The 13,668-nt window shown below is 41.5% G+C and overlaps 1 protein-coding gene across 1 annotated transcript in view; it reads right to left on the bottom strand.

The window, feature by feature from the left end:
• Nucleotides 1-13,668, bottom strand: part of LOC148363149 (plasma membrane calcium-transporting ATPase 1-like) — a 41,146-nt gene that overhangs the window by 25,408 nt on the left and 2,070 nt on the right. The window contains exons 2-9 of the mRNA XM_088340709.1: nt 11,674-11,931; nt 6,275-6,472; nt 5,952-6,209; nt 4,222-4,347; nt 3,990-4,160; nt 3,894-3,920; nt 372-518; nt 86-300 (exon numbers count right to left, since the gene is read on the bottom strand). Of these exons, the coding sequence (XP_088196835.1) occupies nt 86-300; nt 372-518; nt 3,894-3,920; nt 3,990-4,160; nt 4,222-4,347; nt 5,952-6,209; nt 6,275-6,472; nt 11,674-11,863 (1,332 nt within the window). The 5' untranslated portion in view covers nt 11,864-11,931. The remainder of the gene's footprint in view (nt 1-85; nt 301-371; nt 519-3,893; nt 3,921-3,989; nt 4,161-4,221; nt 4,348-5,951; nt 6,210-6,274; nt 6,473-11,673; nt 11,932-13,668) is intronic.

Genomic DNA, 13,668 nt, shown 5'->3' with positions numbered 1-13,668 from the left:
TGTTTAAAGAATGGAAAAAAAGAGCAGGCGCCCAAGACACTCATTTGCTTATTCCCATTTTTCCTGAGCCTTGAACATCACAAACCTTGACAGAATAGGCCAGGGAGATGGTGACCGCCAGGGGAAGCCCTTCTGGGACGGCCACCACCAGCACAGTCACCCCTATGATGAAGAACTTGACAAGGAACTTCATGTAGATGGGCACGCACTCTGCAGTCCAGGGAACCCCCTGGATGCAGAATGTGTCCACTACAAAGCGGACGATGAGGATGATGACCGTCAGCGTGGACATGAACAAGCCTGGCGAGAAGAAAGTCCGAAATGTCCATCTTGAAACCAAAACGCTTTATTTTAGACATCCTGATCCGTACCTGCTTTGCCAATCTGCATAGCCAGCTTGGTGAGCTTCCCTTGAAGAACAGACTTCTCCTTCTTTCTCAGGTTGCTTTTTTTCTTCTCTGGTTCCACTTCCTGGTTGAGCGGTTCCATCTCCACAGCCGCGCCGTCTTTGCTCTTCCCTGTCGGTAAAAAAGAGATGGGAGATGAGATATTTGGAAACACGAAACAATGAAAAAAAAGGAACCCAGCCTCACAATATTTTTATCTTACAGTTTTGAATACAATTATTTTCGCTTTTTTAAATTTTTCCACACTATGACCCAAAACATACCAAATTCTAACTTTGCAGTGTTTGTGTGTAAGAAGTAATACGCCTGCTACTGGTTGATGTCGTATGCAAGGCTGTTCTGCACTTGATTTGCATCACAAAATTGCCGATATGGTCTTGACTGCACTACCTCCCACAATGCCTTTCTCGCTCTCTTCATAGGGTTCAGAATATCCTGTGGTTCAAAAAGACTTAGCGGGTCAGCCAAAAAATACTGTATTTTTGTACTGTATTTGCGTGGTATGTGTCCCAAGACTGGCAGTGATGATAAAAGGAGATGCAAAAACATGACAAATATTTAAATAAAGCCTGCAATTATCAAGAAATTCAAAATAGGCTCACGCATCATTGCCCTCGCTAAGGTATAAGGCCCTAAACAATCGATAATTGGGACAATTCTTAAAAATGAAGCGATCAAACAAAGGAAATATTTTAAAGGTATAACAATATTCGCAAATGGAAGTTTTAAAATCAGCTTCAGTATTTAATCCACTATCTCTGACTTCCCTCCCACTCTGCATTCTCCCGCTACTCCACTCAACCAGCTCAAGGAATGTCACACCAATGGTAAATGAAATGTCATTTTTCCTTTACATGCATATATTTTTACGTTTTTTAATCCTTTAAGTAGTACCTACTATATACTATTTTGTTATTTGAATGTTTTTATCTTGGAAACCGGAGTTCGGAGTACAATAGTTACACATTACCATAGATTTGTAACCCCCACTGTACAGAAATTTCACTTTGCGGTCCCCACCTCAAATGAAATTAATGTATTCCGGGTCTATTATATCGGAAACACTGCAGGTCAGTGTGTTTTTCAAGTGGCCCATGCTGAAGCTATTTGAACACTAGCTAACCAGGTGTGGCATGAAAAGCTGTTGTGTAAGAGTGTGTTTGTGTGCGTGCGTGTGTGTCTTGATCCCTATAGGATCTTAGTAGTTCCGAAGAAGTAGAAGCAACAGCAACAGGTCGGTCCTCGGTAAGGAAAGAAGCTACGAAGCTTAAGCGCGCTAATCTGCTTGGCAGCTAATCACCATCAACAGTTTCAGGAGCACCTGCTGTTGGGGGATGGGCAGGGTGTGCGGTTCTTGAATGACCGGGGTTAACCAATGGCATGGGCTTTCCCTCTATTCAGGAACCTGGCCAAGAACCTGATTTGGAACATGTCCATGACCTTGTACGCAGACAACATCTCGTGGTTTTGATACAGGGCAGCGAGGGTCTACTGAATTTAGATGCTAAAAGACTACCTGGTGGACTTATTGGATTACCTGATGGAGAATGTTTGGTTACCAATCACCTGACCAACAAACCAATCAAATAACCAGATTAGCAGTAGGAGAATGTTTGGATACCAACCGACCAACCAACCATTATGAATTGCACAATTTCCAGATGGTTGGTAACCAAACTTTCTCCAACTGATCAACAAATAAACCAACCAACCAGCATTGCATGAATACCAGATGGAGAATGTTTGGTAGCCAAGCAACCAACCATCAAATCAACCAATTACCAGGTGGTTGGTAACCAAACATTTTTGGACCAGCAAACTAACCTACCAGGATTGCCAGATGGATTATGTTTGGTCACAAATAAAACCAACCAACCAACCAACCAAATACAACAATTATAATCATAGTACAAAGATAACTACTTCAAGTTAAAAAAATAGACAAGTCAAAAGACTTCTTGGTGGTCTGAATGATTGGATTACCCTTTGGAGAATGTTGGGTTACTAACTAAACAAACAAACAAACAACACACCAGAATGGCACACAATTCACAAGCATCTAAACAAGACGAACCAACGCCTTCAAAAACTCCTCAAATGAGTTCAGTTCAACAAAGTGTGGGCTTTAAAATGATTGAGAAGCCAAAAGGCTAATTGGTGGACTAATTGATTGAAATATCTGTCACTGCCAGAACGGAATTAGGACCCAGATGCGTGACGTTAACCACAAGTTTATAGAGACAAAGAGGAAAGGCAGTGCCCGCGATCTGGTGCTCGCTGGACGCGGGAAGCAAGCCGATCACAGAATCGAAACGTGTTCCAAATGCTGACGTGCATCTTCCGGAGCGGGAGATCGTAGTGTGGTAGACGGAAAAACAGGTCGATAGCCGGGACAGGAGAGCAAAACGTGGTCGGGTTAAAAAAACAAGTCGTAAGCCGGGACGGGAGGTCAAAACGTGGTCGGGGTCAAAAAACAGGTCGTAGCCAGAGACAAACGGGGAAAATCAGGAACGAACGGGTGGAAAAAAGGTGCAAAAAGCTGGACCGATTGGAGTCAAAGTCAAAGTGCTTGCCTTGTAGAAACAGAGGTTCGCTGACGGACTGACCACAGCTAAGTGAAAGGATTGAGCTTAAGTAAGACGGGGAACCAATGAGGAAGCCAGCAGCGGCTGGCATCAAACGAGCGGGCACAGGTGAAATTAATCAGTCATCATGACAATATCAGAAGCAGAAAATTTGGTTCCCAACCAACCAGAATTACACATAAAACAAAGACAACACAACATGACCAACAAATGTCATCAAAAACCCCCTAGATGAGTGGAGTTAAACAAAGTTTGACCTTAGAAAATGATGAATTAATAACTTTCCACCACAGAACCAGCCGGAGCTTAAAAATGAACTTTGTTCACCCCCATTAGGCAAGGTGGAACCAAAAAGCCCAAACTGCCAGTACCACAACTACAAACGCCCACCCACTGCATTCTAAAAATATTGCAGTCAGGTGCAACAGCCTGGACAGATAATGGTCTTCTGATTGGGTCTTGCAAAAGTAAGTTAAGTTCCAAGAATGGTCAACGTGACAGAACCAGATAGAATCATTGGGATAAATGTTGAATGACCTGGAAGCTCCAAAACCAGAACCAGTCAAAGGTAGACCAAAGAAGACAAAGACCAAAAGAAACCACCAGGACCACATGCACAAGTCTGAACCAAGACCTAAAAGCTCATAAACTTGTTAGAAGCAGAACGAAGTTTTATTCCAACAAAAGCGGTTTGATTTGGTTTCAACCGGTACCCTTGCCAGTTGCAAGGGTAGAGTATAGTCAAGCACAATAAAGATTTGTCAGAAGGCCCCTGAAGGACATATGACAAGCTGGCTGGAGATAAGAGAATGCTTAGTTGACTCAGTTTGGAAGGAGATTTTTTATCTTGTCAAAAGGCAGGCCATGTTTCTGGTTTAAGATACATCCCGGGCCTTCTTACCTTTTTTGCCTTTTCCGTCCTTTTTACCTGTAAAGGAGGGGAACAGACTTAGATGTCAAAAGATCAAAATGGTATCAAGGAATGCGGCGGTCTTACTTTTCTTCTCCTTTTTCTCCCTCTTCTTGCGCTCTTGCTTCTTCTTTTTCTTGTCTGCCTCTTCACCGTCTTCCTCACTTGCGCCTAGCAGCGCAAAGATGATGCCCGTCTGGGAGTTGATGCCCACCGCCGTTACCACCATCTTGCCCGAGCCCTCCATTACGTGAGTGCCTGGACCAGCCCAAACGTCAACAAAAATTGAACAAAAAACAGATCCGGATCGGTGGGGTACCTGAGAGCAACATGGGGTCTTTGTCCACGCTCTTTTTGACGTGGTCTGACTCCCCGGTTAGCGAGCTCTCGTCGATCTTCAGGTCGTTGCTTTGGATAAGGACGCCGTCAGCGGGGAGGAGGTCACCTGCGAAATGTTGCCACGACAGCAGGGAACGGTTATGCTAGGAACCATCATACTCACTCGTTGGTTTGCAGGTCTGAAGATGGTTGCCAAAATAATCTATTTGCATATGTTTAGTTTCAATCTAGGAGACACTCAGCTACTGAAACTAATTAGTCTAAAGTCGATGCCGATTGGTTAATAAGTAAGTCCATTTGTGTGCTTGGTATTACAGTTCTCAGACGGTTGGCTGAGCAGTCGGCCATCCAGCCAGTCCCTGAGTCCGTTAGTATCAGTCAGTTGTCACTAATTGGTCTTTCAGTTCAGTTCCAGTAAGAATCCAGAAGCACTCTAATCGGTCTAGAGTCGATGCCAACTGGTTAATCTGCAATTTAGTTTTGGCCTTCGTATTACAGTTCTTGGATGTTAGTTGTCAGTTAGTTGCCGCTAATTTGTTAGTAGTTAGGTTCAATTTAGAACCAGTTACCAGTTAGAAACTAATTGGCCTAGAGTCAATGCAAAATTTATTAGGTAGCTGTTTATCTGGTAGGTAGTTTAGTTGGTCAGTCAATTAGTGATAATTCACACTTTGGTTACTTTGTGTAAAATAGTTGCTGGTTGCTTGTTGGGTGGTCCTAAGGTTGTTCAGTTACTTAATTAGGTAAGTGGGCAGGAAAGGTAGGTAGGTAGGTAGGTAGGTAGGTAGGTAGGTAGGTAGGTAGGTAGGTAGGTAGGTAGGTAGTTAGGTAGGTAGGTAAGTTGGTACAGTGATTGGTAGGTAGGTAGGTAGGTAAGTTGGTACAGTGATTGGTAGGTAGGTAGGTAGGTAGGTAGGTAGGTAGGTAGGTAGGTAGGTAGGTAGGTAGGTAGGTAGGTCCAGTGGTAGGTAGGTTGGTAGGTTGGTAGGTAGGTAAGTTCTACCATTGGTTGGTAGGTAGGTCCATAGGTCGATAGGTAGGTAGGTAAGTTCTTCCAGTGGTAGGTAGGTAGGTCCAGTGTTTGGTAAGTAGGTCGATAGGTCGGTAGGTAATTTATGAGACAATTATAAGTGGCTGTTTGTCTATTAGCTATTTGTCGATCAAGAGCTCAGTCTTGCACAATATTAAAAGTTAGCCAAGTAGTTAAATGAGTGATTGGTAGGTATGTTGGTCCTTTAGTAAGCTTTTATTAGGTGAATGTTATCACGTGTGTAGTTTACTTGGTCAGTCTAACAGTTAGTTTGTGTGTGACAGTTGTTTTTTTGTTTTTGTCGTTAGAAGTTATTGAAACGCTAGTCAGTTCATCAATTAGGATTCACGAGCGTCAACAGCTGAGTCACAGAGTCAACAGCTGAGTTGTACATTCTATAAAAAGTTAGCCTGATTCATCGGTAGGTCTGTGGGCTTGCAGTCTTTATAAGGTGGTTGGGACTTGGTTAGTTTAGTTGGCCAGTTCATCAGTAAGGACTCACAGTCATTTACTCTGTGTAAGATACTTGTCGGTTTATTGTTGGTTGGTCAAGAGGTTGATTAGGTACTTAGATCTACCGAGCTACCAAGCTACCCTTTCTGACAGTAGGCCCGTTTGTCATTTGGTTAAGTTAGATAAGTCTATTTTAACAGTTCATCTTTCGGTCAGTATGCACTGACCATACTTGACGAGCGCCACGTCGCCCACGACGATGTCAGACACTTTTACATGCGCTAGCTGTCCACCGCGCAGGACGCTGAACTTCTGCTCCTGCTCAATACGACTCTGGAGGCCTCGGAACTGCTTCTCTTTGCTCCAGTCGTTGAAGGCCGTCACCAGCACCACGCAAACCACCGACAGCAGGATGGCGGCGCCCTCCATCCAGCCGGTTTCTGCTTCGTCCTCGTCGTGGACGCCGCCCGCCGCGTCCCCGCAACCTGCGGAAGGTTCGGCGGACTTGCGGCAAATGGACCATCTGCAAAACCGGCCGGTTCTGACTCACTGTCCCTGTCGGAGTGCGGCGGTTGGTAGAAAGAAAGGCCGAGGGAGATGATGGCGGCCACTTCCAGGATGATGAGAGTCACGTCCTGCAGCGCCTCCCATACTAACTGCAAAAAGGTTTTTGGCTTCTTGGGGGGGATCACGTTGGGGCCGAAAACCTGCCGCCGCCCATCCAGGTCCTCCTGCGAACCGTCCAGACCTCCAAAACAAAGAATCGCATGTGAGAGCTCTTTTCATGCGGTTGATCCTGCCCACCCTGCAATGAAAAGGCCACCACACAGGAATCCTGTTCAGTGCCTTGGTTAGCTAGCTCACTAGTCTGCTAGATAGTCCACAAAATGTACTCTGGTAAAGGATTTTATACATTTGACTATGAAGTACAGGTACATGTATTCAGTTTGATGCAGTAGAGATATTCACTGACTGTGTTTTTATTCAAGGTACATTAGAAGGTTAGGCTGTGTGGAATGCATCAGACGTATTTCTGATAACAGAATTCCTGTGAGTGCTGACGGAGAAGGCCAGACGTAGAAGGGCAGAAGTCCGGCGCTGCTGGTATGCGAAGATTGCGGAGCCCAGCCGACACGCCCTCATGCGAGGGGAAGACCAATAAGAGAAAGCTAACGTTGACAACAGATAACACATAGCACATAGCCAATGGGATGTCTTTTCTTTGTTTGTGAAATGTATAAATGATCCGGGGCAACTGGGAGGGGGACGCGTGGTCTCCTGTTGATACACTCAGGTCTTCTGTTAGGAACAATAAACATCCACCCCCGTGTGATCCTTCTGGTCATTTCTCTCTCAAAAAACGAGCGCGCATAATTGTTGAATGAATGTGGGTTGTGTTTGGTTAATGGAGTCAGATAAGTAATTCGAACAATTTGGTAAACGGTACATTTTGATAGATAATTCCCAACACTAGTTAGTGATATAGAGTGTTGCTGGGTGATGAGTTTATATGTCACTCTATGTCATGGTCATGTTGTCCGTTTATTTATTATGGTGGGTTTCTTGGTTAGTAAGTCAAGTCATTTTAGTACAGTAGCAACTTTGTAAGTTATTTCATTTAGTCAACGAGTGAGTTTTTCAGTCATTTTAGTGAGTGAGTGAGTGAGTGAGTGAGTGAGTGAGTGAGTGAGTGAGTGAGTGAGTGAGTGAGTGAGTGAGTGAGTGAGTGAGTGAGTGAGTGAGTGAGTGAGTGAGTGAGTGAGTGAGTGAGTAATCTTTGTGAGTGATTTTGTAATTATTTTTCTATGGTTAGTTTCACAGTCATTTTAGTAAGTTAGTTGGTTATAAATCAAAAACCTAGTTAATTAGTGGGTTTATATGTCTTATATGGTTACATAGCGACAAATCACAAAATGAACTAGTGGGCTAGTTAGTTGATTACTTGATTAGTCACAAGAAATTAAATCACAGCTAGTTATTTAGTTTTCTATTCCATTAGTTAACCAGCTAACACGCTCTGGTTGTGTTAGTTTATTTGAGACTAAATAAATATAGTACATAAATAAATAACAAGGTCTAGTGGTGCTAGTTCAATAGGCTGGTAGTAGGTAGGTCAGTAGGTTGGTGGGTTTAGTTATTTTGTAACTAATCACAAATATAGCTGGTTTTTAAGGTCATTTTAGCAAATCACAAATAGAAATGCTGGTTGGTTTGGCCAGTTGATGGATCCAGTATGTTTTTTAGTTGCGAAAAAATCAATTACAACTGATTGATTAGTTAGTCAACTAGTTAGTGAATTCATTTACTAAATATCTTGAGAACTAATCCGCTCTGGTTGTATAAATAACTAACCAGCTTTAGTTATTCCAGAGTTGGTTTGTCAATCAATCAGTGAGTTAGTTAGGTGTGTTGGTGGGTTTGGTTGATTAGGAACTAATTACAAATACAACTGGTTAGTAGGAGTTTTTAGGTCATTTTAGTCTGGTATTTACTTTGTAACCCCTAATAGAGCGTTTTGGTTGGTTTGCTGGTTTGGTCAGTCAGTTAGTTAGCTACTTATTACGCATAGTGTATGTGAACAAACGAAGGAAGTGAGGTGTCGCGTCTGATGGATTTTTCAAGCTGTTGCTGACATTTTAGCGTGAGGTGTTGACTGAGCGGGTGCGAGATCTACGAGCATGAATTAATGATGGCGGCCGACGGGCAAATGTCACCACCAACGTTCCTGCACGGGCTTCATGCAGCATGATGACAAACGACCTTACGCCTTGTCTACAGATGCAAGGACCTGATGCTTTTGGGGGAGATCCATTATTCCCTAGCTTGGCATTTAAATGTTGATTACCCATTAGATACAGAAAACAGTGCTCAGAAGAAGGTGCCAAAATACTCAGAAAAACAAAATAACATTTCAGATAAGGAAAAAAATATTCCCACAAAAAGATTTAAAAAAGAAAAAAAAAGAAAAAGAAAATGTAATCATAAACACAAAAATGTATACAATATTCTGTTGAAAAATATAGAAAGTAAAACAGAAAAACAAAAAAATGCACAAAAATAATGTACAGGTATGCCAAAAAACTTCAAAGATATATTTACATATTTTTATACGGTTTGTTGGGTGGTTGGTTGGTTTTCTTAACACCACTAGGGTTGTAGGGGCCACCATTGCCTGTGGTGTGTCTTGGGCAAGTACAGCCTGGTCGTGCCCATTCATCTCCAGGCCAATTCATTATAAAGATATATATATCGTTATACTGTATATATATATATAGTTTAGTATATATAGTTTACTATATATATATATATATATATATATATATATATATATATATATATATATATATATATATATATATATATATATATATATATATATGTCACGGTTGCCATGGCGTCCAATTGGCCCCGCCCGTGTGGCGCCAGCTGCGGCTCATTGACAGGTTGGATTTCCGTCTATTTAAGCTCAGTCCTCTCACTCTTCGTTTGTCAGTACTTCAAAGAACCTCTGCCCCGCAAGACATGGGTTCTGACTCACTCCTGTTTTCCTGTTGGTAATTCCTGTCCGGTATTGTTCCCGTTTATGTTGTCCTGTTTAATATCGGTTTCAAGTTTCGTCCCCGTCTATGTTTGTCCTGTTTATTATTCTCTCTAGTTTTCGCTCCCGTCTTGTTTGTCCTGTTTAATTTCGATATCCTGTTTCATTATCAATCTTGTCTGTCCCGTCCTGTACGGTATCGACCCGATCTGTCCGATATCAACTCAAGCAATTGGTATCGATCTCGTCGGCCTCTGGCATCCTATCATTTCAAGTCAGACTGCTGCCTCACATGCTTGACTCCCCATTTCCCATAAAATAAAAGGCTTGTGTGAGAAATGTCACGCGTTTGGGTCCTGATCCTGGTCTGTTTCTGGCCAATATATATATATATATATATATATATATATATATATATATATATATATATATATATATAATACATTCATAAAAAAGTTATTCCTTAGGACAAATGGAAATACAGGATGGTAGTTTTCCTGCTGGGCATTCTTGCCTGATGCGCCTCCTCCAAAAAAAAAAAGAAAATGAAAAACAAGAAAAACATTACTGCAATGAAATGAAAGAAAATTTTTCAAAAAACATAAAAAAGTAACCCATTAATTGAAATTAAATATTACCAAAAATACCATAAAATGCTTAGCAAAAACAAAACCAAAAAGTAAAACATTCTACTGAAAAGCAGAAAAACAAATTCCAACAAACCTAAAACTCTCTCAATAAACAAGACCTAAAAATGATTAAAAAAAAATATTAGACAAATAAACTTATTAAAACAACAAAATACTACTAGAATAGCTGTCTTCCACCTCTGTAATATTGCGAATATTCACCCGATGCTGTCTCAATCAGATGTTAAGATTATACTTCATAGGATTATTACTTTTCGGCTTGATTACTGTATTGCTGTATTACTCTGGTCTCCCAAAAGTCCAAAATGAAGAGCCTTCAGCTGGTACAAAATGCTGCAGCGAGGCTTTTGACTAAGACAAGAAAGTTTGAGCATATTACTTCTGTATTGGAAAACTTGCACTGGCTCCCAGTCCACTTAAGATTTGACTTTAAGGTTCTTTTACTAACAGAGAAATGTTTGCATGGATTTGTGCCCTCTTGTCTGTCAGATTTGGTATCCCCCTATGTTCCTGCACAGCCTCCGTTTGGAAAAATGCCTGTCTACTTGTGACTCCAAAAGCCAAGAAGAAATCTGAAGGCTCAAGAGAGTTCTCCATTCGAGCCCCGGTGCTGTGGAATTTTCTGCCTCAAGGGATAAGATCTGCAACCTCAGTAGAAGTTTTTTAATCGAGACTTAAGACCGACTTCTATTCAATAGCTTAAGATTGATGCCCACCCCATACTTGTCTTTTCCTGTCTTTTTCCGACTGCCTGGCTGTTCGTGATACGTAGGAGAAGGACGATTTGAGATGAGTCAGCAAACCAGCACCTGGACCTGAAGCATTTCAACGTGAGCATGGCAGAGATGGGAAGCTGCGTCGTTGCTCTTATGAACTGTTTGGACAAATTTCAACATGTTGCTGTCATGATTACCGATGTGAATCACCTGTGCCCACTCCTTTGGCGTCAACTGCCTCGGACTATGATTGGCGAGCCTTTTTCGACCCTGACTCCCACCTGTTTTTTGCTACCGTCTATCCACCGGCTTGGACACGTTTTTAATCCTGACCACGTCTACTCTCCCGTCCCGGCTTTCAACCTCTTTTTGTCCGCGACCACGTCTACTCTCCTGTCCTGGCTTACGACTCGCTTACGACCCCGACCATGTTTTTGCTCTCCTGTCCCTGCTACTGACCTTTTTTCTGTTCCCGACACCGCCATCGCTTGCCACGGAGGATCCACTTCCGCGTTCAGAGCGACCTGTTTCCCGCGTCCAGCAATCACTGGATCGTGGGCGCAACCCTTTCTCTTTTTTCCAATAAAAAGCAAGTGGCAACGCAAGTGGTTCCTGTCTCGGTTCTGGTCTTGACAGTTACCTATTGTTGTCTTTTATTGATGTTCACGATGTTTGTGTACTATTACTCAATGCTAAATCCATTGCACTCCGGTCATCCTGGAAGGTAGATTACCAGTTGTGAGGCCCTTTGTGAAGGTTTTCTTGTTTTCCTCATGTTGAGGTTTTTGAGGTTTTCCTTGCTGGCATGCTGGTTTAAGATCAAGGGACAGTGAAATTGTAACCTGTGCAGTCCTTCAAGACATTTTGTGATTAACGGATATACAAATAAATGTGACTTGACTTTTTGAAAAACGAAAAATAAAAGTATTACTCAAGTTAATATAATATGCTTCCGTAATATTCCGGTATAACATGTTAGAACTTTGCAATGACAACGTTGCGTTTAGCGTTATCACGTAAATGCCAGTTTCCAGGTAAGACAGACCTTGTAGGGCAGATGTCCGAAGTCTGGCACAGAGTCCGTCCACGTCCTGGTAACTGAGTCGGATCTTTTCTCGGGCGTCGTCGCCTCGAAGCTCCATGAGCGAGCGCAACTCTTGGAGGGAGCAGCTAAACTCCGCCTCCAAGTAGGCGGAGCCTCGACGGCCCCGCTTGCGGAATGAGCCGGCGGCCATCTTGGCCCGGCCCGGCCCGCAGCCTTCTTGGAGCTCAAAGTCGAAGGTGGCGCTCACAAGTGGGCCTCCTGGAAAACATGTCATTGTTTAGCTACAAGCGAAATTGCCCAATATTGCCGATAGAAGATTGGATTGGGCTACTTGGAGTGGTTGGTGGTCAGGAGCTGCAACACTCAATTTGTCCACCAGAAGGCGTTAGAGACCCCATGAAAACGGATGTTGATCATTTTTGGTTGATGATGTCTTGACATGAAACCTAGCTACAGAGACTCTTAGAGGCCTACAGTACAACTGTGAAAATTTTCATGAAAACCGGTTTAGCCGTTTCGGAGCCTATAAGTCCCATACAAACACACACACAAATCTGGATTTATAAATTAGTTTAGATGTTCCTGAAAACAAATTCAAAAAGCAAGAATAAAATATTCTTATAAACAAAAAAAAAATAACATGCCGATGAACAGTTTTTTAAAATCCAAAAACAATAAAGAAAAACGGAAATAAATAATAAATTGAATAAAGTTAGGAGTAAAAAAATACAAGAAAATTAAAAAAAAATGAATAAAGAAATAAAATCAGAAAATCTGTAAAGAAAATATTCCCAAAGCAAAAACAAAAAGTCTTATCGTCAAAACAATATTCGTAAATACCGGTACAATAAAAAATCAATTGTAAATGGAAAACATTCCAAACAAACAAACGAAAAACATTTAAGGAACAAAGAAAGTATATCCTGGTTAACAGAAAAACAAAAAGAAAAACTGGGAAAAAAGGACACTTTCAGATAAACAATAAAACAATCCCAAAAATGGGGAAAATAAAACTAAAAAAAATAATCTCATGCAAATTGTGAACTATATTCCGAAAAATAATTTGAAACTGAAAAGGAAAAGACATCTTCCCAAATAACGGGAAAATAAATATTTTGAAGAACAAAAAAGAAAATCGGATACGCAAACAAAAAAACAAAAACATGGATTTGCTATCCAAATTACTTTCTAAATCCTTATTTGTGTGCGTGTGTTTGTATGTGACTTATAGGCTCCAAAACAGCTGAACTGATTTTCGTAAAAATGTACACAGTTGTACTTTGGGCTTCCCCGAGTGTCTTTAGCTAGGTTTTGTGTCAGGGCACCCCCAGTAAATACCGACCAAATCGTTACTTTGATGTAGTCTGCTTTCATGGGATCTCTACCGGCCTTTGGCGGCAAAATTGGTTACTGCAGTTCCCGACCCCGAACTTTCAAGCAGCCCAATCCAATTTTACAGATACTTTTGTTTGATAACGTCCTAAAAGTACACGTGTGATCGGTTTGGGAACGGGTTTGGCACCCGTGACCTGCGTGTAATCTGTGTCAATCAGTCAGCCTTTTAATCCCATTGCACAGAAAACATAGGTAAGTCACGGCACGCCGACAAGCGCTCCGGGCGGCCATGTTGTCATGTGGAAAAAAGCCTATCTCTTTAGACAGTCATTTTCTACTTGACGATGCAGTTTGGTTCATGTCCCCAAATGTTTTTATTATATTCATCTCTTTTACATCTTTTATTTATCTATTTTTTCATAGTGCAATAATAAATATTTTCTAATACTTTTCTGACACCCGCAACACACACTTTAAGGAATTGTGGGTAATGACGTATTATAAGGCAAAGACCCGATGATAAATAATAATTCTATGAATTTAGTGACACTTAAGTTCACCAAACAACAGATAAAAGAAAGCAAATGATGCTAAAAACAGGAATTATAAAATAATTCAAAATAAAAAGGTAGAATTTAAAGTAAATACGTAGACTTCAAT

The sequence above is a fragment of the Urocampus carinirostris genome, chromosome 7, assembly GCF_059441175.1.
Source record: "Urocampus carinirostris isolate Australia breed hairy pipefish chromosome 7, RoL_Ucar_1.0, whole genome shotgun sequence".
Lineage (NCBI taxonomy): Eukaryota > Metazoa > Chordata > Actinopteri > Syngnathiformes > Syngnathidae > Urocampus > Urocampus carinirostris.
This window is presented reverse-complemented; position numbering and strand designations above follow the sequence as displayed.